This window comes from Ranitomeya variabilis, chromosome 2 (assembly GCF_051348905.1).
Source record: "Ranitomeya variabilis isolate aRanVar5 chromosome 2, aRanVar5.hap1, whole genome shotgun sequence".
Taxonomy (NCBI): domain Eukaryota; kingdom Metazoa; phylum Chordata; class Amphibia; order Anura; family Dendrobatidae; genus Ranitomeya; species Ranitomeya variabilis.
The window spans coordinates 754119653-754147651 of NC_135233.1; the positions used below are offsets into that span (position 1 = coordinate 754119653).

General features: G+C 43.1%; 1 protein-coding gene across 1 annotated transcript in view; it reads left to right on the forward strand.

Moving 5' to 3' along the window:
* CCNC (cyclin C) overlaps window positions 1–27051 on the forward strand; it is an 84131-nt gene extending 57080 nt beyond the window's left edge. Inside the window, exons 7-12 of the mRNA XM_077289667.1 lie at window positions 4007–4042; window positions 5467–5558; window positions 23310–23377; window positions 23965–24044; window positions 24139–24257; window positions 26678–27051. Coding sequence (XP_077145782.1) covers window positions 4007–4042; window positions 5467–5558; window positions 23310–23377; window positions 23965–24044; window positions 24139–24257; window positions 26678–26732 — 450 coding nt within the window. The 3' untranslated portion in view covers window positions 26733–27051. The remainder of the gene's footprint in view (window positions 1–4006; window positions 4043–5466; window positions 5559–23309; window positions 23378–23964; window positions 24045–24138; window positions 24258–26677) is intronic.
* The last annotated feature ends 948 nt before the right edge of the window (window positions 27052–27999 follow it).

A 27999-nucleotide genomic window follows, 5' to 3' on the forward strand; every position in this document is an offset into this window, starting at 1 on the left:
TGTGGGGGGGCGGCATTTTAACATATTAATACATTCTTTTACTTTTTTCTCTCTCCCCTGTAATAGGGCTCGCATATTAGTCACAGATATGAGTGAAATTCAGGCTCTTGGTTGCATAGCTGAGTTATGATTCAACAAGGTCCCAAATAGGGGGGTGGGCACTTCAAACAAAGTATAACACCCAGCCCATAAATGTATAAATATGGGGAAACTAAAGAGATCCACCAATTAAGTTAAGTTAAAATATTTAAATTTTATTACAATTATAAAAAAACGTAAGGTATAAAAAATCACATGATATAGATGGCAATAATACCTTAGGGGATGCAGGGCATACAAAGAAGGGCAGAAAAATGTCAAAGAATATAAAAATACTAGATGTTTCCAGCCAGCTAACGCTCGGCACGCTCATTCATATCTAATTAACGCAGCTGGTGATTAAACTAAAGTAAACAATGACAACATTCAATAGTGCTTACGCAGGTGGTAAATTAACATAAAATGAAGTTAATAACAATAGTGTGGTGATGTGTTGGGGGCGGGATTATGTGTGGTGATGGGGTGGGGGGCGGGATTATGTGTGGTGATGGGGTGGGGGGCAGGATTGTGTGTGGTGATGGGGTGGGGGGCGGGATTATGTGTGGTGATGGGGTGGGGGGCGGGATTGTGTGTGGTGATGGGGTGGGGGGCGGGATTGTGTGTGGTGATGGGGTGGGGGGCGGGATTGTGTGTGGTGATGGGGTGGGGGGCGGGATTGTGTGTGGTGATGGGGTGGGGGGGCGGGAGGGCGGGATTATGTGTGGTGATGTGTTGAAGGGGGGATTGTGTGTGGTGATGTGGTTGGGGGCGGGATTGTGTGTGGATGTGGTGCAGATTGTGTGTGTGGTAATGTGGTGGGGGGGCAGGATTATGTGTGGTGATGTGGTGGGGGCGGAGCTACTGTGCAGGGGGCGGGATTAGCGAGTAATCACGATGCCTCTTATACATATAGATATAGTACATGAGGATAATGGAAGGATTCAATAAATCAAAAGATTAATGCAGGTAGGTGGCTTCCTTTCTTATAAACTAACCTCAATACCCAAATTACCATTCAATAATGGTAAGGAGGCAGCATTTGTTGAAATATAATATAGCAAGATAAATATCCAAACTGCATGTGTATATATATAGGTGAATGTGGGAATGGTATAATCCTATAATATTATATTTCAACCTCTGCTTCAACCTATTTAATCAGGAGAACATAGTCTAAAATACCAAAATGTGCTTTTTATTGAAAATCCATACATAGGTAATAAATATTAGACAAAACATAACATGGGTTTCATGTACATAATTCAGTGAACAAATCCATAGGTGTAAGAAACGGCCTTGAATGAGACAGGGAAACAGGAAAAGGGGATGGCAAGATCATTTGCGCGCGAAACGTGCCTCGGGGTATATGGCCGAGGATTAGACGAGATCTAGCAACACCAATGGGTAATTATTCCCTTTGTTTACTCTAGTTACTACAACATAGGAATGACAGGCATATAGAGCTACTTAACAATCAATGGAGTGATGGTGCTGTGACCTGGGGAAAAATACTTTGCACTTTTGCTAGCTATATACGTTCGGCACTAGTACAAGTCACAAGGCTATTATTAGCAGCTTTACCACCTATGCTTGCCATCCCCTTTTCCTGTATCCCTGTCTTATTCAAGACCGTTTCTTACACCTATGGATTTGTTCACTGAATTATGTACATGAAACCCATGTTATGTTTAGTCTAATATTTATTACCTATGTATGGATTTTTAATAAAAAGCACATTTTGATATTTTAGACTCTTATGTTCTCTTGATTAAGTAGCAGTTTGAGTCACCAGTTATATGGGTATACATGAGTACTAATTGTCACTGGTACCTTTTTTGATCTATGCTTCAACCTATGTTGCCTCCTTACCATCATTGAATACTAAGTTGGCATTGAGGTTAGTTTATAAGGAAGGAATCCATCTACTTGCATTTATCTATCTATCTATCTATCTATCTATCTATCTATCTATCTATCTATCTATCTATCTATCTATCTATCTATCTATCTATCTATCTATCCTTTGACATTTTTTTGCCCTTCTTTGTATGCACAGCTTCCCCTACGGTATTATTGCTATTTATATCGTGTGCCTTTTTTAATACCTTATGTTTTTATAATTAATTGTAATAAAATTAATGTCATGTGCCTCACGTAGCCTCCTATATACAGCATGTGCCTCAAGTAGCCTCCTACATACAGCATGTGCCCCAGGTAGCCTCTTAGTGTCAGTCCCCCTATATACAGTATGATTCCTACACACCCGTATATACGAGGGACGTTCAATAAAGATTTCCCCTGAACCACTTCCTGTGCAGTGAGGGCAATGAACTTGGCACAGTTATTAGTCTTTCTCTACATAGGTGCCACCTAGGGACACACACTTCTCCCATCTCTTTAAGCAACTATAAACACCTCGCTTGTAGAAGTCGACAGGTTCCTCCAAAAGCCACGTTCTGACTTCAGAAATCTCATCATCTAAAAAATGCTAGCCCTTGAAAAATAACTTCATTGTTGGAAAGAGTTGGACGTCCAATGGTGTGAGATTGGGTGAATAAGCAGGATGTGGTAGAATTTCAAAGCCACAGGAGCAAGCTTCCATTTGGGCAACATGTGAGTTGTGAACTGATGCATTGTCTTGCAGAAGGTGGACACCTTTGCTGAGGATGCCACGTCTCTTCGTTTTGATGGCCTCCTGCAATTTCTGCAGCAGTGAAGCATAGTATGCCCCAGTGATAATGGTACCCTTTGCTAGGAAATCCATCAATACAACTCCGTGCTGGTCCCAAAATACTGTGAGCATGACCTTGCCTGCCGAGGGTTGGGCACATGCCTTCTGTGGAGGCGGTGAGTCATGATGCTTCCATTTCATCAACTGGACTTCTAGTCTAAGGATCATCGTGATGGCCCCAGCTTTCATCCTGAGTGATCAGTCTGTTAAAAAAGTCCTAACTGGTGTCCATGGCACATCGTCAATGGAGCCTGAGATCATTCGACTCGTTCCTGCTTCTGGAAAGGTGTGAGCAGCCGGGGAACCCAGCGAGCGGATACCTTATGCATGTGAAGATAGTTTTGGATGATTGTTTCCATGGACCCCACACTAATCCTGACATTTTTGGCTAGGTGGCGAATGGTTCCGCTGTGATTTTTCAAAATGGTGACCTCCACTTGCTGGATGGTGTGTTCATCAATAGCAGAGTGGGGTCGCCCTGGAATTGGAGCTGTTTCCACCGAAGCCCGACCACATTTGAATTGACAATACGAGTTCTTGATTACATCATATGATGGGGAATCATCATCATAATCCTCTTTCATCTCATCGAATGTCTCCTTTGGTGTGTGGCCTTTAAAGTAAAGAAACCTGATGACCGCTCTGTATTCCATTGGGTCCATTATCAAACCTTACATCACTTCAGCACCTGTAAAATCAAGACCGATATCAGTTCTGAGTTGCAAATTGGCACGTAACCTATAGAAACATATCATTACACATGTGCCGTTTCAGCATCCTGTGATAAATAGAAGTGGGCCAGGGAAATCTTTAACGAACGCCCCTCGTACATACAAATATCCAATACACATGAAGAAAAAAAAACCAGTGCAGTTGAAAGGAGATATTGCAGACTAAGCCAGCAGTGTAATTACTATAGACTTCAATGGCGAAATTGTTTGTAACATGAGAGCTGCTGGTGATGGTTGCACACTTCCAGCAGGCGGAAGTATGACGGCTGCAATTCGGCAGCCACTGATAGGCTGCAGTGCTCATGTGAAAAACCACTTAAAAGATCTCCAGGAGACACAGCGCTCAAAGCGGTGCCTGTCCAGGAAGGATGCTCTTGTTGTTTATTTTACTAGTCACATTAGGGACATTGTCGTCAGGTAGTGTACAACCCCTTTTAATAAGCACTCTTTTCATATTCATTTTTAGATACTTGAATGTGAATTTTATCTACTAGAGCTAATGGTAAGTGGTTGTATAGTTGATGTGCCTCTCCATGTTCACCCCTGTATGAAAAGTTTTGTCAGGTTCTAGTATTAAACCTGCTGCATGAAATCCCTGAAACAAAGTATTAAATGCTCTTAGAAAAAAAAACAGGCAAGTTTGTGTGATGTATGTGAAAGTTCTTATTTCTGCACACTTTGGGTGATTTTCCAGACTAAATATATTGCTGCTACCCAGAACCAATCAAGGAACAAGGAGTGTATATATAAAATCAATAAAGTTTATTTGTAACAAATACATAAAATCATTCAAGTATATACTGGATGCCTCAAGCCAAACTAGAGGGCCAGCAGGTAATAACACACCACAAAGTATTCCATATTACTCAATTAAAATATATTGCATGGCAGGGTTATATATTCCCTCTGGAAAAGCAACCATACTTCATGGATAGACCTAAATTTACCATGTATATTTGTATCATACAACCGCTCATATCTCCATAAAGATTGCTTCCCTAAGTTCCCATATGAAGATCAAATAGAAAAGACTGGCTTTGTGCCTAGTAAATAACCACTGTCTAAAGTGCATAAAGTAGCAAAGATTACCTGAGTGGCGTGTGTTCCCTGCTGCGTCTAACCCCGACGTGCGTTTCACCTATCCTTCTTCTGGGGAAGAATAGGTCATCAATATAAGATCGGTGGGCAGATCGACACCTGCCACACCTACCAATCATCCCCCCCCTTTTTTAAAAAAAATCTGGCAGAGCTTGTATTGAAATGGTTCCTGGAGCCAGAGCAGCCCAGCCCTGTTCCTGTGTACTGCCAATAAGCTCACTTCACTAGGTCCTGAGCTGGATGATCTGCCAATGGCCACTACACAATGTAAATTGCTGTGCTATTTCTGCTCTGTTCACCGTTTTGTTTGCATCTTGCTTCTTCTGGAGTTCAAACAGCTGATCAGTGGAGGTGCTGGGTTGTTGGACCTCCACTGACCTGATCTAGATGACCTCAATAGTGTAAGTCTTATTTCCTATTAGTCCCCTGCCTAGCTCGATGATGTCCTCTGCAATAGATGGGGTGTTTTGTATTTCACGGTATGGTCCATTGATTTTTTATTTTTTTTTAAGTCAAACTCCAATTTCTCAGTAACGGAGTAACAGACTGGCCATATAAAGGTATTGCTGGGCTTGTCTTCGAAAGAGCTACATGCACATACAAATAGTTTTTGACTGAAATTCTGCTGGCTGGTTTATTCTTTTTCTTCTTCAACTCCATTAAGTTGTATTTACATTTGCAACTTTACAAAAAATAGTTAGATTTGTAGATTGGGTGAATTATTAGCGCCCACATTTGGAATACAGGCTATGCAATGGTATGTAACTACAGAATATAATGGCAGCAGTTATTTATTCCCTTATCGTTTTGTCGCCCTTTTGTATACAGGATTGTTGCTTGATAGTTTATCATCCGTATAGACCCTTGTTACAATATGTGCAAGATATGGGACAAGAAGACATGTTGCTTCCACTGGCATGGTAAACGCTACATTCTAGTGACTCTCTGTGTATTTCATGCTGTATCTCGGTTGTATACATAGTGGTGTTGTCCAGTACGTTTAATCCACCCCTAATACATTAATTACTCAGATGATGGCAACACTTCAAATGTCTCCTGGGCCTCCTGGCACCTAATACTAATAAATGAAACGGACAAGCCTTATTTCCATGTGTTATATGCTTGGACCCCATTTGGGGACTGTCATTAGCTTAACCCTGCTGTTCTATTCATTTCCACTATACACTTGTACTGCTTCGGTCGTTTTTGACCAGACCTATTAAAATGCTGTTTTAGCTACTTTAAATTTTTTTGGGGAATACCTGTTGCATTATTATACTGTATGTGAACATGGTTGGTCATTACAAAAAAAAAAAAAAAAAAAAATACGTAAAAAAATAATTTTTTTTAATTTATTTTGTGTTTATAAAGGTTACAAGGGCTTATTGAATTCTGCACAGAAGTTACAAATTTGAGCTTAACTAACTATAACTACTACTACTTCTACTATAACAACTATAGCTAACTGTAACTGTAACTAAAATGAACCATAGTATAAAATTTAACTGCGTGCAAACATTTTGAAAAAAATAGTAATAGTAAATAGTAAAAATAATTAAAAAAAACACTGTTGTGTCTTGAGTGAAATAAAACATGGAACTATGTACACCACCCCTTTTGCTGAGAATACCTTGTTGAAGCTCAGGCTTGTTTTTTCAACAAAGGAGTCTGATATTCCCTGGACCTCTATATGCCTCCCTTCCCCACCCCCGTGTTTTTACCATATGCTTTGTGTACTTAAGGTACCGTTACACTAAACGACTTACCAACGATCACGACCAGCGATGCGATCGTTGGTAAGTTGTTGTGTGGTCGCTGTGGAGCTGTCACACAGACAGCTCTCTCCAGCAACCAACGATCAGGGGAACGACTTTGGCATCGTTGAAACTGTCTTCAACGATGCCGAAGTCCCCCTGCAGCACCCGGGTAACCAGGGTAAACATCGGGTTACTAAGTGCAGGGCCGCGCTTAGTAACCCGATATTTACCCTGGTTACCATTGTAAAAGTAAAAAAAAAACACTACATACTCACCTTCTGATGTCTGTCACGTCCCCCGGCGTCCACAGGGTTACGCGCTGCTGCTCAGAGCTTCCTGCACTGACTGAATGTGTCAGCGCCGGCAGCAGCGGTGACGTCACCGCTGTGCTCTGCTTTACGGCCGGCCGGCGCTGACACATTCAGTGCAGGGAAGCTGCCGGTGGGTGACGTGACAGACATCAGAAGGTGACTATGTAGTGTTTTTTTTTTTTACTTTTACAATGGTAACCAGGGTAAATATCGGGTTACTAAGCGCGGCCCTGCACTTAGTAACCCGATATTTACCCTGGTTACAAGTGAACACATCGCTGGATCGGTGTCACACACACCGATCCAGCGATGACAGCGGGTGATCAGCGACGAAATAAAGTTCTGGACTTCTAGCTCCGACCAGCGATATCACAGCGGGATCCAGATCGCTGCTGCGTGTCAAACACAACGAGATCGCTATCCAGGACGCTGCAACGTCACGGATCGTCGTCGTTCTCGCTGCAAAGTCGCTTAGTGTGAAGGTACCTTAACCCCTTCCTGACATCCGACGTACTATCCCGTCGAGGTGGGGTGGGCCCGTATGACCGCCGACGGGATAGTACGTCATAGCCGATCAGCCGCGCTCACGGGGGGAGCGCGGCCGATCGCGGCCGGGTGTCGGCTGCATATCGCAGCTGACATCCGGCACTATGTGCCAGGAGCGGTCACGGACCGCTCCCGGCACATTAACCCCCGGCACACCGCGATCAAACATGATCGCGATGTGCCGGCGGTGCAGGGAAGCATCGCGCAGGGAGGGGGCTCCCTGCGGGCTTCCCTGAGCCCCCCGCAGCAACGCGATGTGATCGCGTTGCTGCGAGGGTCTTACCTCCCTCCCTGCCTGCTCCAGACCCGGATCCAAGATGGCCGCGGATCCGGGTCCTGCAGGGAGGGAGGTGGCTTCACAGACGCCTGCTCAGAGCAGGCACTGTGAAGCAGCCTGTACTTCTCGCAGATCAGTGATCTGTCAGAGTGCTATGCAAACTGGCAGATCACCGATCTGTATTGTCCCCCCCTGGGGCAAAGTAAAAAAGTAAAAAAAAAAAATTTCCAAATGTGTAAAAAAAAAAATAAAAAAAAATATTCCAAAATAATGAAAAAAAAAAAAATATATTATTCCCATAAATACATTTCTTTATCTAAATAAAAAAAAACAACAATAAAAGTACACATATTTAGTATCGCCGCGTCCGTAACGACCCCACCTATAAAACTGCCCCACTAGTTAACCCCTTCAGTAAACACCGTAAGAAAAAAAAAAAAACGAGGCAAAAAACAACGCTTTATTACCATACCGCCGAACAAAAAGTGGAATAACACGCGATCAAAAAGACTGATATAAATATCCATGGTACCGCTGAAAACGTCATCTTGTCCCGCAAAAAACAAGCCGCCATACAGCATCATCAGCAAAAAAATAAAAAATAGTCCTGAGAAAAAAGCGATACCAAAATAATTATTTTTTCTATAAAATAGTTTTTATCGTATAAAAGCGCCAAAACATAAAAAAATGATATAAATGAGATATCGCTGTAATCGTACTGACCCGAAGAATAAAACTGCTTTATCAATTTTACCAAACGCGGAACGGTATAAACGCCTCTCCCAAAAGAAATTCAGGAATTGCTGGTTTTTGGTCATTCTGCCTCACAAAAATCGGAATAAAAAGCGATCAAAAACGGTCACGTGTCCGAAAATGTTACCAATAAAAACGTCAACTCGTCCCGCAAAAAACAAGACCTCACATGACTCTGTGGAGCAAAATGTGGAAAAATTATAGCTCTCAAAATGTGGAGACGCAAAAACTTTTTTGCTATAAAAAGCGTCGCTGGTTTCACACTTGCGTTTTTGTCTGCAGCGTTTTTTGCACAAAAACACGCATGCGTTTTTTCCCTATATTTAACATTGAAAACGCATGCGTTTTTTTGTACACGTTTGGTCGCGTTTTCAAACGCATGCGGTTTTTTTCTGCATGCGTTAATTTTCAGAAATACAACCTGCAGTATTTTCTTGGTGTTTTTAAGCACATGCGTTTGTTTGCGTTAAAAACGCATGCATTTTTATCGAAAAAAAACAGAAAACACACTGAAAAGCCACCCACCACCATCAAGGTGATAAAGGGATCCAAACCCTAACCCTAACTCTACCCCTAACCTCACCCCTAACCGTTTAATGAACATTTTCTGACAGTCATAGTGCCACGTATTTCAGTGCCACGTATTTCAGTGCCACGTGTTTCAGTGCCACGTATTTCAGTGCCACGTATCACGTATTTCAGTGCCACGTATCACGTATTTCAGTGCCACATATTTTAGTACCACGTATTTCAGTTGCACGTGTTTCAGTGCCACGTATTTCAGTGCCACGTATTTCAGTGCCACGTATTTCAGTGCCACGTATTTCAGTGCCACGTATTTCAGTGCCACGTATTTCAGTGCCACGTATTTCAGTGCCACGTATCACGTATTTCAGTGCCACGTGTTTCAGTGCCACGTATTTAAGTGCCACGTATCACATATTTAAGTGCCACGTATTTAAGTGCCACGTATTTCAGTGCCACGTATTTCAGTGCCACGTATTTCAGTGCCACATATCACATATTTAAGTGCCACGTATTTCAGTGCCACGTATTTCAGTGCCACGTATTTCAGTGCCACGTATTTCAGTGCCACGTATTTCAGTGCCACGTATTTCAGTGCCACGTATTTCAGTGCCACATATCACATATTTAAGTGCCACGTATTTCAGTGCCACGTATTTCAGTGCCACGTATTTCAGTGCCACGTATCACGTATTTCAGTGCCACGTGTTTCAGTGCCACGTATTTAAGTGCCACGTATCACATATTTCAGTGCCACGTATTTCAGTGCCACGTATTTCAGTGCCACGTATTTCAGTGCCACGTATTTCAGTGCCACGTATTTCAGTGCCACGTATTTCAGTGCCACGTATTTCAGTGCCACGTATCACGTATTTCAGTGCCACGTGTTTCAGTGCCACGTATTTCAGTGCCACGTATCACATATTTAAGTGCCACGTATTTCAGTGCCACGTATTTCAGTGCCACGTATTTCAGTGCCACGTATTTCAGTGCCACGTATTTCAGTGCCACGTATTTCAGTGCCACGTATTTCAGTGCCACGTATTTCAGTCACGTTTAGGGTTAGGGTTAGGGGTAGGGTTAGGGCTAGGGTTGGAGGTAAAGTTAGGGTTGGGGCTAAAGTTAGGGTTGGGGCTAAAGTTAGGGTTGGGGCTAAAGTTAGGGTTAGGGTTTGGATTACATTTACGTTTGGATTAGGGTTGGGATTAGAATTATGGGTGTGTCAGGGCTAGGGGTGTGGTTAGGGTTACCGTTGGGATTAGGGTTAGGGGTGTGTTTGGGTTAGGGTTTCAGGTAGAATTGGGGAGTTTCCACTGTCCAGGCACATCAGGGGCTCTCCAAGCGCGACATGGCGTCCAATCTCAATTCCAGCCAATTCTGCGTTGAAAAAGTAAAACAGTGCTCCTTCCCTTCCGAGCTCTCCCGTGCGCCCAAAAAGGGGTTTACCCCAACATATGTGTTATCAGCGTACTCGGGACAAATTGAACAACAACTTCTGGGGTCCAAGCTCTCTTGTTATCCTTAGGAAAATAAAAATTTGGGGGGCTAAAAATCATTTTTGTGGGAAAAAAAAGATGTTTTATTTTCACGGCTCTGCGTTATAAACTGTAGTGAAACACTTGGGGGTTCAAAGTTCTCAAAACACATCTAGATAAGTTCCTTGGGAGGTCTAGTTTCCAATATGGGGTCACTTGTGGGGGGTTTGTACTGTTTGGGTACATCAGGGGCTCTGCAAATGCAACGTGACGGCTGCTGACCAATCCATTTAAGTCTGCATTCCAAATGGCGCTCCTTCCCTTCCGAGCTCTGTCATGCGCCCAAACAGTGGTTCCCCCCCACATATGGGGTATCAGCGTACTCAGGACAAATTGGACAACAAATTTTGGGGTCCAATTTATTCTGTTACCCTTGTAAAAATACAAAGCTGGGGGCTAAAAAATCATTTTTGAGAAAAAAAAAAATATATTTTCACGGCTCTGCGTTATAATCTGTAGTGAAACACTTGGGGGTTCAAAGCTCTCAAAACACATCTAGATAAGTTCCTTAGGGGGTCTACTTTCCAAAATGGTGTCACTTGTAGGGAGTTTCAATGTTTAGGCACATCAGGGGCTCTCCAAACGCAACATGGCGTCCCATCTCAATTCCAGTCAATTTTGCATTGAAAAGTCAAATGGCGCTCCTTCCCTTCCAAGCTCTGCCATGCGCCCAAACAATGGTTTACACCCACATATGGGGTATCAGCGTACTCAGGACAAATTGCACAACATTTTTTGGGGTCCAATTTCTTCTCTTACCCTTGGGAAAATAAAAAATTGGGGGCAAAAAGATCATTTTTATGAAAAAATATGATTTTTTATTTTTACGGCTCTGCATTATAAACTTCTGTGAAGCACTTGGTGGGTCAAAGTGCTCACCACACATCTAGATAAGTTCCTTAGGGGGTCTACTTTCCAAAATGGTGTCACTTGTAGGGAGTTTCAATGTTTAGGCACATCAGGGGCTCTCCAAACGCAACATGGCGTCCCATCTCAATTCCAGTCAATTTTGCATTGAAAAGTCAAATGGCGCTCCTTCCCTTCCAAGCTCTGCCATGCGCCCAAACAATGGTTTACACCCACATATGGGGTATCAGCGTACTCAGGACAAATTGCACAACATTTTTTGGGGTCCAATTTCTTCTCTTACCCTTGGGAAAATAAAAAATTGGGGGCGAAAAGATCACTTTTGTGAAAAAATATGATTTTTTATTTTTACGGCTCTGCATTATAAACTTCTGTGAAGCACTTGGTGGGTCAAAGTGCTCACCACACATCTAGATAAGTTCCTTAGGGGGTCTACTTTCCAAAATGGTGTCACTTGTAGGGAGTTTCAATGTTTAGGCACATCAGGAGCTCTCCAAACGCAACATGGCGTCCCATCTCAATTCCAGTCAATTTTGCATTGAAAAGTCAAATGGCGCTCCTTCCCTTCCAAGCTCTGCCATGCGCCCAAACAATGGTTTACACCCACATATGGGGTATCAGCGTACTCAGGACAAATTGCACAACATTTTTTGGGGTCCAATTTCTTCTCTTACCCTTGGGAAAATAAAAAATTGGGGGCGAAAAGATCATTTTTGTGAAAAAATATGATTTTTTATTTTTACGGCTCTGCATTATAAACTTCTGTGAAGCACTTGGTGGGTCAAAGTGCTCACCACACATCAAGATAAGTTCCTTAGGGGGTCTACTTTCCAAAATGGTGTCACTTGTAGGGGGTTTCAGTGTTTAGGCACATCAGGGGCTCTCCAAACGCAACATGGCGTCCCATCTCAATTCCAGTCAATTTTGCATTGAAAAGTCAAATGGCGCTCCTTTCCTTCCGAGCTCTGCCATACGCCCAAACAGTGGTTTACCCCCACATATGGGGTATCAGCATACTCAGGACAAATTGTACAACAACTTTGGGGGTCCATTTTCTCCTGTTACCCTTGGTAAAATAAAACAAATTGGAGCTGAAATAAATTTTGTGTGAAAAAAAGTTAAATGTTCATTTTTATTTAAACATTCCAAAAATTCCTGTGAAACACCTGAAGGGTTAATAAACTTCTTGAATGTGGTTTTGAGCACCTTGAGGGGTGCAGTTTTTAGAATGGTGTCACACTTGGGTATTTTCTATCATATAGACCCCTCAAAATGACTTCAAATGAGATGTGGTCCCTAAAAAAAAATGGTGTTGTAAAAATGAGAAATTGCTGGTCAACTTTTAACCCTTATAACTCCGTCACAAAAAAAAATTTTGGTTCCAAAATTGTACTGATGTAAAGTAGACATGTGGGAAATGTTACTTATTAAGTATTTTGCGTGACATATGTCTGTGATTTAAGGGCATAAAAATTCAAAGTTGGAAAATTGCAAAATTTTCAAAATTTTCGCCAAATTTCCATTTTTTTCACAAATAAACGCAAGTTATATCAAAGAAATTTTACCACTAACATGAAGTACAATATGTCACGAGAAAACAATGTCAGAATCGCCAAGATCCGTCAAAGCGTTCCAGAGTTATAGCCTCATAAAGGGACAGTGGTCAGAATTGTAAAAATTGGCCCGGTCATTAACGTGCAAACCACCCTTGGGGGTGAAGGGGTTAAAGGTACCGTCACATTTAGCGACGCTGCAGCGATCTAGACAACGATCCCGATCGCTGCAGCGTCGCTGTTTGGTCGCTGGAGAGCTGTCACACAGACAGCTCTCCAGCGACCAGCGATGCCGAGGTCCCCGGGTAACCAGGGTAAACATCGGGTTACTAAGCGCAGGGCCGCGCTTAGTAACCCGATATTTACCTTGGTTACCAGCGTAAAAGTAAAAAAACCAAACACTACATACTTACATTCCGCTGTCTGTCCCCCGGCGTTCTGCTTCTCTGCACTGTGTAATCACAGCGGCCGGAAAGCACAGCGGTGACGTCACCGCTGTAATCTGCTTTCCGGCTGGCACTTACAGTGCAGAGAAGCAGAACGCCGGGGGACAGACAGCAGAATGTAAGTATGTAGTGTTTGTTTTTTTTTTACTTTTACGCTGGTAACCAAGGTAAATATCGGGTTACTAAGCGTGGCCCTGCACTTAGTAACCCGATGTTTACCCTGGTTACCAGTGAAGACATCGCTGGATCGGTGTCACACACACCGATCCAGCTATGTCTGCGGGAGATCCAGCGATGAAATAAGGTGCTGGCCTCCTAGCTCCGACCAACGACATCACAGCAGGATCCAGATCGCTGCTGCGTGTCAAACACAACGATATCGCTATCCAGGACGCTGCAACGTCACGGATCGCTAGTGATATCGTTGTTAAGTTGTTCAGTGTGAAGGTACCTTTAGTCCTGTCAATAAAGCTCATTTGAATTTGAAATGGCTGGCTGAACTGCTTACTTACTGATAAGATAAGAGACACCAGACACCACCCACTGGGCTCCAACACCACAAGGGCTGCTTTGCACAGAGAACCAGCACAAGAAAATAAAAAAAAAAAGCAGGGTAAATAACATACAGAGAAAAAAAATTGCACAGAACTGTACTGAAAGCCAATGCGTATGGTTTGTACTGAAAGCATGTGTAAATCTGCACCTAAAGCAACTGTTTACTTCATAAACAATAGTAGATGCAATAAGTAGTCTCAAAAGAAATTATAACTCATTTGTTTTACTCTAAAAATGGCTGAAATAGCATAAAATGCTATTCGGTCATTTTTGACCGGGAACAGTACAAGTGTAAAAAAAAAAAAAATGTGGCGCAAAAACTAAACACCCCCCCCCCCCCCCCCCCAAAAAAAAAAAGGTACCCTTAGAAAGAACCCCTCTAATTAGGAAAATAGAAGTAACCATAAGTTTCAGAACCGCATAATGAATTAAAAAAAAATATATCAAAGTTCAAAAACGGTCATTTTTGACTGAACAGAACAGCAGGGTTAAATAGCAGAAAGCCAGAGTAAGTGGACTTCAAGTGCGCTGCTGATTGATGATTTTCACATCTGGTTGTCCTGAGGAAGGAGTCGGATTTGACTCTGAAAAGCTTTGACAAATAAACCACCTTCAACTACCGTAATTTGTTTTATGATTGGTTCTTGAATCAGCAGCGTACTTTGTCTACTTACTCTCTTTGTATTCTATCCAAATCTGTGAGCACTGCAGTGGCTGACAACTAGGCTGTGATGGTGGTTGTCACACACAACCCTTACAGGTGAGCAGCTTTTAACGAAATCTCTAACCTTAATACTCAGATGAGACCCAATTGTGATGTCTTTTTTTTCCAATTTGGCTTAGAGTTAAAGTCTTGTTGCCACCTCCTTTTAAAGGATTTTGTATGACATACCGTATTTTCCGCTTTGTAAGACGCACTTTATTTCCCCCAAATTTGGGGGGGAAATGGGGGTGCGTCTTACAAAGCAGATATACCGCTTACCGTTACAGGCTGGGATGAGGGGGTGTCCGCTGCCGCCCGCTGCTGCTGCCGCCCGCCACCGCTGCTGCTGCCGCCCGCCACCGCGGTTGTCCGCTGCTACTCCGGTGCTGCGGGGCCTCTGGCGACATTTTGTGAAAGACCAGAGCCCCCCGGCAGTTCGTCCATGCGTTCCTTCCTGTATGACTGACTCCGGGAAAATGGCCGCCGAAATCTCGGGAGATGAGATTTCAGCGCTGAGATCTCATCTCTCGAGATTCCGGCGGCCATTTTCCCGGAGTCAGTCATACAGGAATACATGGACGAACTGCCAGGGGGCTCTGGCCTTTCACAATATGTCGGCAGAGCCCCCGCAACACCGGAAACAGCCCTGCAGCCCCGAAGCCCCCCTGCAGCACAGGAGCCCCCCCTCAGACCTCCTCATCCCAGCCTGCAGCACAGGAGCCCCCCTGCTGCATAGGAGCCCCCCTGCAGACCTCCTCATCCCAGCCTGCAGCACAGGAGCCCCCCTGCTGCATAGGAGCCCCCCTGCAGACCTCCTCATCCCAGCCTGCAGCACAGGAGCCCCCCTGCTGCATAGGAGCCCCCCTGCAGACCTCCTCATCCCAGCCTGCAGCACAGGAGCCCCCCTGCTGCATAGGAGCCCCCCTGCAGACCTCCTCATCCCAGCCTGCAGCAATGATCCACTCCTGCCTCCAGCAACGACCCTGGGACCCTGATCCACCGCAGCCACAACCCCTGGTAAGTAATAAGACGCATGGATTATAAGACGCCCCACCAATTTATTAAAAAAAGTTTTTTCCTATTTTTCTCCTCAAAATTTGGGGTGCGTCTTATAATCCGGAGCGTCTTACAAAGCGAAAAATACGGTATGTCCCTCTCTCCTGAGAATGGGGCTCTGCAGAGATCTCTGAAAGGAGTAGAGATCGAGTATGAATAGCTCCAGACAATTCATTCTATGGGGAACTGTCAAAAATTGCTGACTACAACCTTTTTGTTATATCTGACAATAAAATTATTGCCCATTGCATGTATCTTATGAACCAGGGCTTGTGACGCTGCATTCATAGTGACACACTGTCGTGTGATATCTTAGCCAGTGGCTCCCTAGATGTTTTGTTAGAATGGAGTAGACCTAACTTTGTTTTAGAGAGAACTATGGCAAAGCTGTCCACTTCCCAGACATATCAGACTGTCAGCCAAACCCGCTGTTCTTAACGGATTCACACAACAGTCTAATTTGTATTGTGGTCCTGGACAATTTGTCAGAGAGCTAAGCATACCCCCATGTCCAAATTTGGATTGACAATCTTTTTGTTATCCCTAAAATAAGCTGCTCTCTCATGGTGAACACAATAGTGCTGGGCCGATCAGGCATTCCGTTGTTTGGGAGCGATAACAGAGATGGTTGTATGTATGTATGTATGTATGTATGTATGTATGTATATTATTTTTTTTTTATTCTGCGCTAAAGATAAATGTGGTATTTCAGTAATATTAAACCCTTCCTGTAATAGGACATAATCGTACGTCTTATGGTTGGGTTCACAAGTTTTGGAGTTGGCTCAGGAACTGAGCCTGGCAGATGGAGGCTATTCAGGGGTATGTGCACACAGTTCTTTGGAGGATTTTTTTTTGGAGTGGGATTGCTCCAAGAAATGCATGAAAAATAGGTAAAAAATGTTTGGAAGACTTTTCTATAACTACCACATTGCTGTTTCTTTAGTTTTTCAGGCATTTATTTCCCATTTAGGTCCTGAAAAAGGCCAGTATGAGGATAAAAGTGCATATCGCTTCTTTGAAGTGGTTCCTGATTGGATCCACTTTAAATTAGGCACTGTCCAATCAGAAGGCTGCAAAAAAAATGCTCTAGGAAAAAACTCATCAAAACCACTTCCTGCAGGAAAAGAAACTCCTTAAAGAAGATGTGGGCGGGCTTCATAGGATAATGTAATTTTCTTTATTTACCGCAATATTGTAGTATGTAAATCAAGTGCTCAAAGATTTCAAGTAGTGATGAGTGAACGTGCTCTGATAACGTCTTGCAATGCGTCGTTTTGGAGAAAAAACGCATCCTGCAAAGTTGCCCGCAGGATGATTTTTTTTCTCCATAGACTTGCATTAGCGACGCATTGCGACTTATGGCCACACGTCGCATCCGTCGTGCGACGGATGCGTCGTGTTTTGGCGGACTGTCGGCACAAAAAAAGTTCCATGTAACTTTTTCTGTGCGTCGCGTCTGCCATTTTCGACCGCGCATGCGCGGCTGAAGCGCCGCCCCCTGCTCCCCGGACATTACAATGGGGCAGCGGATGCGTTGAAAAACTGCATCCACTTCCCCGTTGTGCATTTATTTCACAATGTGTGTCGGTACGTCGGGCCGACGCATGGCGATGGCCCCGTACCGATGCTAGTGTGAAAGTAGCCTTATCCAAGTATCTGGGAGTGCTCGTATATTATGTTCGGGTTTCTGCACAGCTACATGTTTTGCAGATGTTAGATGACCACAAGACATGCGTCAGTCCCCAAATGCTGAGGCTGTATAACACGAGACATGCAGCCGCAGAGACTAGAACATAATATACGAGCACTCCCTGATACTCAGATGAGACGTTATCAGAGCTCGATCGCTCATCACTACTTGCGATCTGTGATCACTTGTTTTACATACGTTCGCTCATCACAAATTGCAAGTTCTAGTAGTTCAAGTTCCCGACTAAAAAAAATAAAAAAATAAAAAATCATTTTTTGAATGGACTCCACCATATTACCATGCTTTCAGATTTAAAAATAAAAGAATACAAAATAAGCATATTTGGTATAAGTAAAAGCTTAATTTACTAAAACATTAAATTGTAAAGAGGGAGAAAAGGGTAAACTGTTGCTTTTGCAGTTTTTGTCATCGCTCCTCCTTAAAAATTCTATACAAAGGGATAAAAATGTTTTGTGTACTCAGAATGGTATCCATAAAAACGTCGGCTTACACACAGAAAAAACTCACCCAGTTCTTTGGATAGAAAATGAGCTATTTTTTAAATCAGATTTGTGTTGAATTTTTTTTTTTAACTTTTTTTTTCTTATTTGCTTTCAGACTAGATAAAAATTAAAAAGCTTGCAATTTTTATACTTGCAGATAAAAAAAAAACACTCCCTATCCATATTACGTTATTTGCTTTTTTTTTTCACATCGTTTTTGATGCTACGTTTTTTTTTTTTTTTTTTTTTTGGTATGACGCGTTTAAAAAAAAAAAAAAAAACAGCTTTGTTACTTCCTGGCATTTGGGTTGGCAAAACATTTATAGTCCTTTGAGGATTATATGCTTATTTATGTGTTTCCAAAGTGGAAACCCACAAAAAATGCATGGTTTTTTTTTTCCTTTAATTTTCTGCTGATTTTCTGCATTTAATACATATTGTGGATTTTAAGCACATCCCTTAAGTCCGTTTATGCTGAGTAAAAATAAAAAAACCAAGCAGTGGGCCTGAGACTTCTATAAATCCTATACACTTTGCTGGAATTGTAAGATGCTGCATTTTGGATGCAGCGAAAATACGCAGAGTCAAAAACTCATTGTGGGCACACAGCCCAACACTGCTGTACGTACAACTAATAACTTGGGACCCACCATTCACAATGGGTAATGTCACAGTTGACCCTGCTTCCCCTCCTGACCTTTGCAACGGCCCATTAGATGCATCAATACAAAAGAGAGGATCAGTTTAGAATAGCCCCAGTGACCAATGTGACTATTGCAAGATTTCTCACTTTTATTTTTCATAAAGATTGTGACATGGGGCAAAAAAGCATTTTCCAAAACTAAAAATGCATATAACTTTAAATGCCTGGTTTAAATACCGTATATACTCGAGTATAAGCCGACCCGAGTATAAGCCGGCCCCCCTAATTTTGCCACAAAAAACTGGGAAAACGTATTGACTCGAGTATAAGCCTAGGGTGGAAAATGCAGCAGCTACCGGTGAATTTCAAAAATAAAAATAGATGCTCCATACCATTCATTATGGCCCCATAGATGCTGCATATAAAGCTGTGCCACATATAAAGCTGTGCCACATATAATGCTCTGCACCGTTCATTATGGCCCCATAGATGCTCCACATAAAGCTGTGCCATATATAATGCTCTGCCCCGTTCATTATGGCCCCATAGATGCTCCACATAAAGCTGTGCCTTATATAATGCTCTGCACCGGTCATTATGGTCCCATAGATGCTCCACATAAAGCTCTGCGATATATAATGCTCTGCACCGGTCATTATGGTCCCATAGATGCTCCACATAAAGCTGTGCCATATATAATGCTCTGCACCGTTCATTATGGCCCCATAGATGCTCCACATAAAGCTGTGCCATATATAATGCTCTGCACCATTCATTATGGCCCCATAGATGCTCCACAGAAAGCTGTGCCATATATAATGCTCTGCACCGTTCATTATGGCCCCATAGATGCTCCACAGAAAGCTGTGCCATATAGAATGCTCTGCACCGTTCAGTATGGCCCCATAGATGCTCCATAGAAAGCTGTGCCATATATAATGCTCTGCACCGTTCAGTATGGCTCCATAGAAAGCGGTGCCATATATAATGCTCTGCACAGTTCATTATGGCCCCATAGATGCTCCATAGAAATCTGTGAAATATATAATGCTGCTGCTGCTGCAATAAAAAAAAAAAAAAGACATACTCACCTCTCTTGCTGCCCGCAGCTCCTCAGCGTCCCGTCTCGGCGCCTCTCCACACTGACTGTTCAGGCAGAGGGCGGCGCGCACACTAGTACGTCATCGCGCCCTCTGACCTGAACAGTCAGAGCAAGAGGACGGGAAGACGGAGTGGCGCTTGGCGTGTGGAACGTGGACAGGTAACTATGACATACTTACCTGCTCCCGGCGTCCCTGGCTCCTTATCCCGGACAGCTGGTCTCCGGGTGCCGCAGCCTCTTCCTCTGTCAGCTGTCACCGTTACCGCTGATTAGAGGAATGAATATGCGGCTCCGCCCCTATGGGAGTGGAGTCCATATTCATAACTTTAATGAGCGGTCCCACGTGACCGCTAAACAGGGGACGAGCTGCGGCACTGAAGACCGTGGGACGGGCAGGGGGAGCGCCGGGACTAGGTGAGTATGCGACAGTCGTCTCTCCCCCTCACCCACCGACCCCACCGCCGATCATGACTCGAGTATAAGCTGAGGGGCACTTTCAGCCCAAAAATTTGGGCTGAAAATCTCGGCTTATACTCGAGTATATATGGTAGTTGTTCATTTTCTGATGTCATACTCCCTTTATGACATTTGACGTACTGATAAGGGTTCCTGCCCAATGACGTTAAGGTATGACATGGCAATTGTGTGCGTCACACGAGCTGTGTAGTGCGATCGCCGTTGGGAGCTCTGCTTACGTGACAGCCAAGCCCCGGCTGTCATTGCCAGGAGCGGTGCCCCTGACTGTTTAACTACCTAAATACCCCAGCAAGATCGATCGCAACATTTAGGAGGCTAGGAGAGGGAGGGGGCTCCCTTACGATCGGCACACAATCGATGTCATCGCAAGGGTTTGATGAATCGTCATTGCAACCCAAGGTTGTCATGAAGACCTCCAGGTCTGCTAGCGACAGTGGCCTGCGTAGACCATGCCAGGAGCATGGCCTTAAGGGTATGTTTCCACTGTCCGTAAACGCTGCGGGTTGGACGCCGCATACAGCCGCAGTGTCCAACCTGCTGCGGCCAGATGTTAAAGCATAGTGGAGGGGATTTCAAGAAATCCCATCTCCACTATGTGTGCAGGGACACCTCCGGCTTCCCTGCGTAAACGTGCATGCGACACGTCTTTCCCCACTGCAGCATGTCTATTTAACTTGTGGAGACGCTCCGTCTCCGCAAGATAAATATCACTGGCGTTCAAAAGCCAGCAGCGCTTTGGACTGAGCAGACATGTGCTGCGTCCAAAGTGCTGCCAGTTTCTGCCAGTGGAAACATACCCTAAGAGGCTTCTGTCAGTGCAGCTCTGACAGGTATAGTGCAATGCATTATACCAGAAATCAAAGTAACAAAAGTTATAAAGTCTCATAAAGAGACCAAGTGGGGGTAAAATATTTAAAATTCACAAATTAATCGAAAAATATTCCAATAAATACAGTGAAGGAAATAATTATTTGATCCCTTGCTGATTTTGATGTGCGCCCACTGACAAAGACATGAACAGTCTGTAATTTTTAAGGGTAGATTAATTTTAACATTGAGAGTAGGAATATCTAACATAAAATTCAGAAAATCTCTTATAAATTATATAAATTTATTTGCATTTTGCAGTGAGAAATAAGAATTTGATCCCCTACCAACCATTAAGAATTCTGGCTTCTACAGACCAGTTAAACGCTCCTAATCAACTCGTTACCTGCATTAAAGACGGCTGTCATGCATAGTTACCTTTAAAAGACCCCTGTCCACAGACTCAATTAATCAGTCAGACTCTAACCTCTACAACATGGGCAAGACCAAAGAGCTTTTTCAGGATGTCAGGGACAAGATCATAGAGCTGCACAAAGCTGTAATGGGCTACAAAACCATAAGTAAGACGCTGGGTGAGAAGGTGACAACTGTTCGTGCAATAGTAAGAAAATGGAAGAAATACACAATGACTGTCAATCGTCATCGATCTGGGGGCACTATGCAAAATCTCACCTCGTGGGGTATCCTTGATCATGAAGAAGGTGAGAGATCAGCCTAAAACTACATTGGGGGGGGGGGGGGGGGAGACTTGTTAATGATCCCAAGGCAGCTGGGACCACAGTCACCAAGAAAACCACTGGTAACACATTACGCCGTAAGGCTATGTGCACATGTCAGGATTTTATGCGGAAATTTCCTGAGCAAAACCGGAGGTTTTCCGCATAAAATCCGCACACATTTTTCTCACGTTTTACTTGCGGTTTTGTCACGTTTTTTGTGCGGATTTTTCGCGTTTTTTCCAGAGTGCTTCCCAATTCAATAACATAGTGGGAAATCCGCAAAATTAATAAACATGCTGCGTATTTCTCCGCATGCGTTTTTTATTTTTGCGGAAAAATCCGCAACAGGAGCATAAAAATTGCGGAATGCATTGGAAATGATGGGATGCATAATGTATGCGTTTTTCATGTGTTTTTGCCGCGGAATACCGCCGAAAAACGCTAAAAATACGTGAAAAATCCAGATCCTGCAGTGCCCGTAAGGTCCCCCTGCTCAAGAAGGCACATGTGCAGGCCCATCTGAAGTTCGCCAATGAATATCTGGATGATTCTGTGAGTGACTGGGAGAAGGTGCTGTGGTCAGATGAGACAAAAATTGAGGTCTTTGGCATTAACTCAACTCGCTGTGTTTTGGAGGACGAGAAATGCTGACTATGACACCAAGTTCCCACTGTCAAGCATGGAGGTGGAAACATTATGTTTTGAGGGTGTTTCTCTCCTAAGGGCAGATGACTAATGCACTGCATCAATGGGAGTATGGATAGAACCATGTACTGTAAAATCCTGAGTGACAACCTCCTTCCCCCTTCCAGGATATTAAAAATGGGTTGTGGCTGGGTCTTCTAGCAAGACAATGACCCGAAACATACAGACAAAGCAACAAAGGAGTGGCTCGAAAAGAAGCACATTAAGGTCATGGAGTGGCCTAGCCAGTCAACAGACCTTAATCCCATAGAAAACTTATGGAGGGAGTTGAAGTTCCGAGTTGCCAAGCGACAGCCTCAAAATCTTAACGATTTAGAGGTGATCTGCAAAGAGGAGTGGACCAAAATTCCTCCTGACATGTGCGCAAACCTTGTCATCAACTACAAAAAACATCTGACTGCTGTGCTTGCCAACAAGGGTTTTGCCACAAAGTATTAAGTCTTGTTTGCCAGATGGATCAAATACTTATTTCTCACTGCAAAATGCAAATAAATTTATGTAATTTATACAATGTGATTTTCTGGATTTTATTTTAGATATTCACTCAATGTTAAAATTAACCTACCCTTAAAATTATAGACTGTTCATGTCTTTGTCAGTGGGCAAACGTACAAAATCAGCAAGGAATCAAATACTTATTTCCCCCATTATAACTATCTGGTTTAAGGGCACAAAAATGAAAAGTTTGAAAATGTAAACATTTTTTGCCAAAATAGTAATATTTTCACTAACGCAAAAAAATCGACCTAAATTTACCACTAACAAAGTACAATGTGTCACAAAAAAAAATCAATCTCAGAATCCGTGGAATATGTTGAAATGTTCCAGAGTTATTTCCTTCATAAAGTGACACTCGTGAGGATTGTAAAATTTGGCTTGTTCAGGAAGGTGAAAACCGGCTCGGACATGAAGGGGTTAAAGGTCTCAGTAAAAAGTAACAATTCCCCCAAATGCCAAGCCCTCATACAGCTGTTTTAAACACAAAATGTTGACTCTTGAAAGAAGGGGAGGAGAAAACTGACAATGGGAGATGGTTTAATACTGAGGCTATAACCAGCTGTGTATTTCCTTTCTGTGGGTAGCGTGTGACTGATACTGGTTTATTCTCTTCCTCCAGGAGAATAGTAAATGACACATACAGGACAGATCTGTGCATGCTGTACCCTCCTTTCATGATTGCCCTTGGTAAGTGTAAAGGCATTTATCGCAAAATAAAAATCTCTATCTCTTGTTATCTCTAAATTTTATTTAAGGGAAATCTGTGACTGGAAGCAGACTCCCAATTCCACAAAACTATTGGCTGCTTCTATAGCCACCTACCAAACAGACCTTTCATTTGAGGGCTGACTGTTAAACCCATATTTTTCCTAAATGATTAGGGGCTTTATTCTGCATTGCCATAAAAACACACAATATGCAAATTGCCTCTTCAGAGGGGATGAAGACTTGATCTCTGATGCCCCATTTTGTAATTAGCAGTCCTAAAAGTCAATATCGACCCTTTAACTAGCTTTGCTACATGACTTTGGAAATGGAGCTTTTGGTTTGGCTTCTTATCCTGACACTTGTTTCTGGGTGTTGCCCCTCCTCATTGCAAAGCAGGAGATCTGATAGAACCACAGTCAAAGGCCCCTTACCTAAGAGAGGACGTTTCTCCTCGCAGAGCGCGCCAAGACTCCTTTCTATTGAGGTTTTTTTAGCATATTTTATCTAGAAGGGGATCTAGAAATCTAAACTGATATGTATTATAAAAATGTGTACTTCTCTTTCAGCCTGCTTGCACGTGGCATGTGTTGTTCAGCAGAAGGATGCACGCCAATGGTTTGCAGAACTTTCCGTAGACATGGAAAAGGTGTCTATCCTGTCATTTTTCTTTATTATATTCTGTTTTTACTGTTTGCCATCTTAGACTTACGGTGTCTTCTGGTGTTTTTTATTATTGACAGATCTTAGAAATCATTAGAGTTATTCTGAAGCTTTATGAACAGTGGAAAAATTTTGATGAGCGGAAAGAAATGGCTGCCATTCTTGGTAAAATGCCAAAACCAAAGCCGCCACCCAACAGGTAACTGGAAATCAGACTATGCTTTCGTCTGAAATTCACTACATGAATATGTTGTCTTTTGGGGAGTCTATACATTACAGCTAGAGTTCAAACTGAAGTTCTTTGTTGCTTTTTTGGGGGGACACCTTGGTTGCAGAGGAAGATAAAAGATAGAGGGGGTGGATGTGTTTTTTTTTTTTTAAATTTATTTATTTATTTATTTATTTATTTATTTATTTTTTATATTATGCTGATCTAGATTCTGCCAGTACTACATCTTGTGGTAGGACATTCCACAATCTGGATTTTTTTTTTTTACCAATAATCTCATTGCCTGACAGCAGTAGAACATTAAATAAATAAATAAATAAATATATAAATATTGGGTACCATCATAATCTTTGACAGTCAGAAAAACATGTCGGTTATACTGTACAGTGAGCGTCTTTTGTTCATGTTGCATACAAAACAACTACTTGATGTAAATGTTTGGCCCCAATAAAGTAAAAGAGCCTATACTTTCCTCCCGTGCTGGCGCCGCTCCAGCGGTGTCTACACTTGCGGTCCCGGGGCTCCCGTGCGGCTGTTGTGACACTTGAGCCGGCGCCCAATCAGCACTGGCGTCACTGTCCCCGCCTTCATACGAATTGAACATGAAGAGGAAATCTGAGCTCAGCCACAATCTAGACTTTCTCTTCATGTTCAATTTGATCGTAGGCGGAGACAGTGATGCCAGCTGTGATTGGACACGGGGCTCGGGTGTCACAACAAACGCATGAGAGCCTCAGGACCGCGAGGGCAGACACCGCTGCAATAGTGTTGGCATGGCAGCTGAGTATAGACTTTTATTTCATCGAGGCCAGATATTTAGATCAAAAAGGGGTTATCCTAGTAGTGGACAACCCCTTTAATTAAAAAGTGATCAAAAACTCTTATGTATCCAAAAGTAATAGTAATAATTCAAGTTTGTCTTGCAAAAAAAAAAAAGCTCTCATAACTGTGTATAGAAAAATGATAAAAAGTGGAGTATCAGAGTATGGTGATTAAAAATAAAATATATTTTTGTTGAAAGTACTAAGGCATAAAATTATACAAAACTTGGTATTGTAGTGATTGTACTTACCTACATAATAACTGTGGTGACTTTGATTTTTGAGTACCTCTAAATGGTGCTAAAATTTATTTTTAGAATTTTGCCTCCCAATGAGTGAAATGCAAAGTGATCCAAATGTTGCATTTACCACAAAATGGTGCCATTGAAAACTACAGTTTGTCATGCAAAAAAAAAAAAAAAAAAAAAAAGGCCATTGCACTGATGGAAAGTTGTGAAACTTCGGCATCTCAATATAGGGTGATAAAGAAAACAAGATTAGATTATTTTTGTGTATTGTACAAGATCACAGGACCTAAATATAACTATATAAATTTGATGCACAAAAAACCTGACAGTCTTGGAGGGTTTCTCCCAAACTATATTTCAGGAGTGCACAGCTCCCCATCTTCCTGAGAGATGATGCCCTCCTGCTTTGACCGTTTGTACCAGCTGCATCCTCGCACGACTGAGCAGAACAGTGCACTTCTGCTTTGCCAGCTGCAGTGCCACTGCATTCCTCCAATGCTGCTAGGAGTCTGCTTTGCCAGCTGCAGTGCCACTGCATTCCTCCAATGCTGCTAGGAGTCTGCTTTGCCAGCTGCAGTGCCACTGCATTCCTCCAATGCTGCTAGGAGTCTGCTTTGCCAGCTGCAGTGCCACAGCGCTCCTCCGCTGTAGCTAGGAGTCTGCTTTGCCAGCTGCAGTGCCACTGTGCTCCTATGATGCTACTAAAAGTGTCTTTGCCTTTTGCCAGCTGCAGTGCCACTGCGCTCCTCCGATGTGGCTAGGAATCGGCTTTGCCAGCTGCAGTGCCAGTGTGCTCCGATGTGGCTAGGGGTGTCTTTGCCTTTTGCCAGCTGCAGTGCCACTGCAGTTCTCCGATGTGGCTAAGGAGTCGGCTTTGCCTTTGCCAGCTGCAGTGCCACTGTGCTCCTCTGATGTGGCTAGGAGTCGGCTTTGCCTTTGCCAGCTGCAGTGCCACTGTAGTTCTCCGATGTGGCTAGGAGTCTGCTTTGCCAGCTGCAGATGCGGCAAAGATGTTGCTAACGGCGAGCTTCAGTGACCCTGGCCAAATTCAGAGTAGTGCTTACAAGTTCTATTTGAAAGCAAGCTTGTAAGCTCTGCTCATGTTTAGCGATCGTTACAGCAGTGGCTGGCTACAAAGGCAAACAAGCCATGAGCAAAATAAAAAATAACTCCTTGAACAGAGGAATTTTGCTTGTTTTCAGAAGCGCTCTGTAATTTTACCCTTTATTAAGACAGTCTTTAGTTTGGTAAATGTGTAATCTAAGATGCTAATATTTCAACCTTTTTTTATTTTTTATTTATTTTTTTTTTGTTTAACTAGTGAAGGGGATCAAGGACCAAATGGAAGCCAAAGCTCCAATTACAGCCAGTCGTGAAAATCTGTAATTAGCTAGTACTGGACCAAACTGGATCAAGATTTTGCCATAGTGATCACCCACCATCTTTACTGAAGTAGTATTCTTGACCAGTCGGCTACACAGTCTGCCTTCTCAATCAGAGGAAAAACTAGTTGAACTTTATGAGAAAGGATTTACAAATGTGAGCACACTGCTTGCTGAACCCTGATTTCAGCGCTCAAATAATTGCACATTATTTTTTTTATTTTTTTTGCCAGCAGCTACGTGACCAGTTTTAATATCCAGATCTTGCCCATCTGAACTGCAATCTTCTAAACAATTAAATGATATTGTGGTATGCTGGTCTTTGTTTCTCATTATTTTATTAAGTTTTTCTTACAAATGTAATCTCACATTAGGATTGGCAACGTTTATCCAAGCCAAAAAGAATGGAGGAGTGCAGGAATACACAATGATGTATAATGAATACCAAATGAGGTGAGAAGCACTGAATGCTTGGTGCTCAATCTGCTCTCCAAAAGAACAGTGGTATTTGACTCTGACATGGACCCGGTATATGGCCATCTAATTGTAGCCTTGGATTGGTTGTATTTCCCTCTTGTCCCATATGCTAGAATATGTACATATTGTGTGTGAATAAAAATGGACCTTCTAAATATAGCCTAAAGCTGGACATGTATACAGTGCCTTGCGAAAGTATTTGACCCCTGGAACTTTTCAACCTTTTTGCACATTTTTGTTTTTTAAGGAAGCCTGCAAGTTGTACTTCAAGCTCGTTCATCAGGGAGTGAGGAACAATGGGTGGGGATTATAGTCTCCCTTATCAATGGTGATCCCCAATACTGGGCCTTCTCCCTGCTGGTGTTCACCATCCTTACGGTCGGTGGACGAGTTTTTCACGGCATTGGCGCTGGTGTATGGTGATCCTGATGAGGTGTCTCTGGCAGAATCCTGACTCTGTAAGATCAAGCAGGGGGGCGGCCGGCTGAGGAGTACTGCTCAGAGTTCAGGAGGTGGGCCACTGACACACAGTGGAATAACCCTACCCTAAGGAGCCATTTTATGCAGGGTCTGTCCCCAAGGTTGCAGGATTCTTTGGTGCAGTACGCCGCCCCGAGGTCGTTGGAGGCTACCTTGTCCCTTGCCATCCGGGTGGATAGACGCTTGAGGGAGAGGCATACACCTAATGTGCCACCTGTTGTCCTTGCTAGAGGACACCCGGTGCAGGCAGACGAACCATTGCAGGTGGCAGGAGTTGGTTCCCAAACGGGGGGGCATGTTTTTT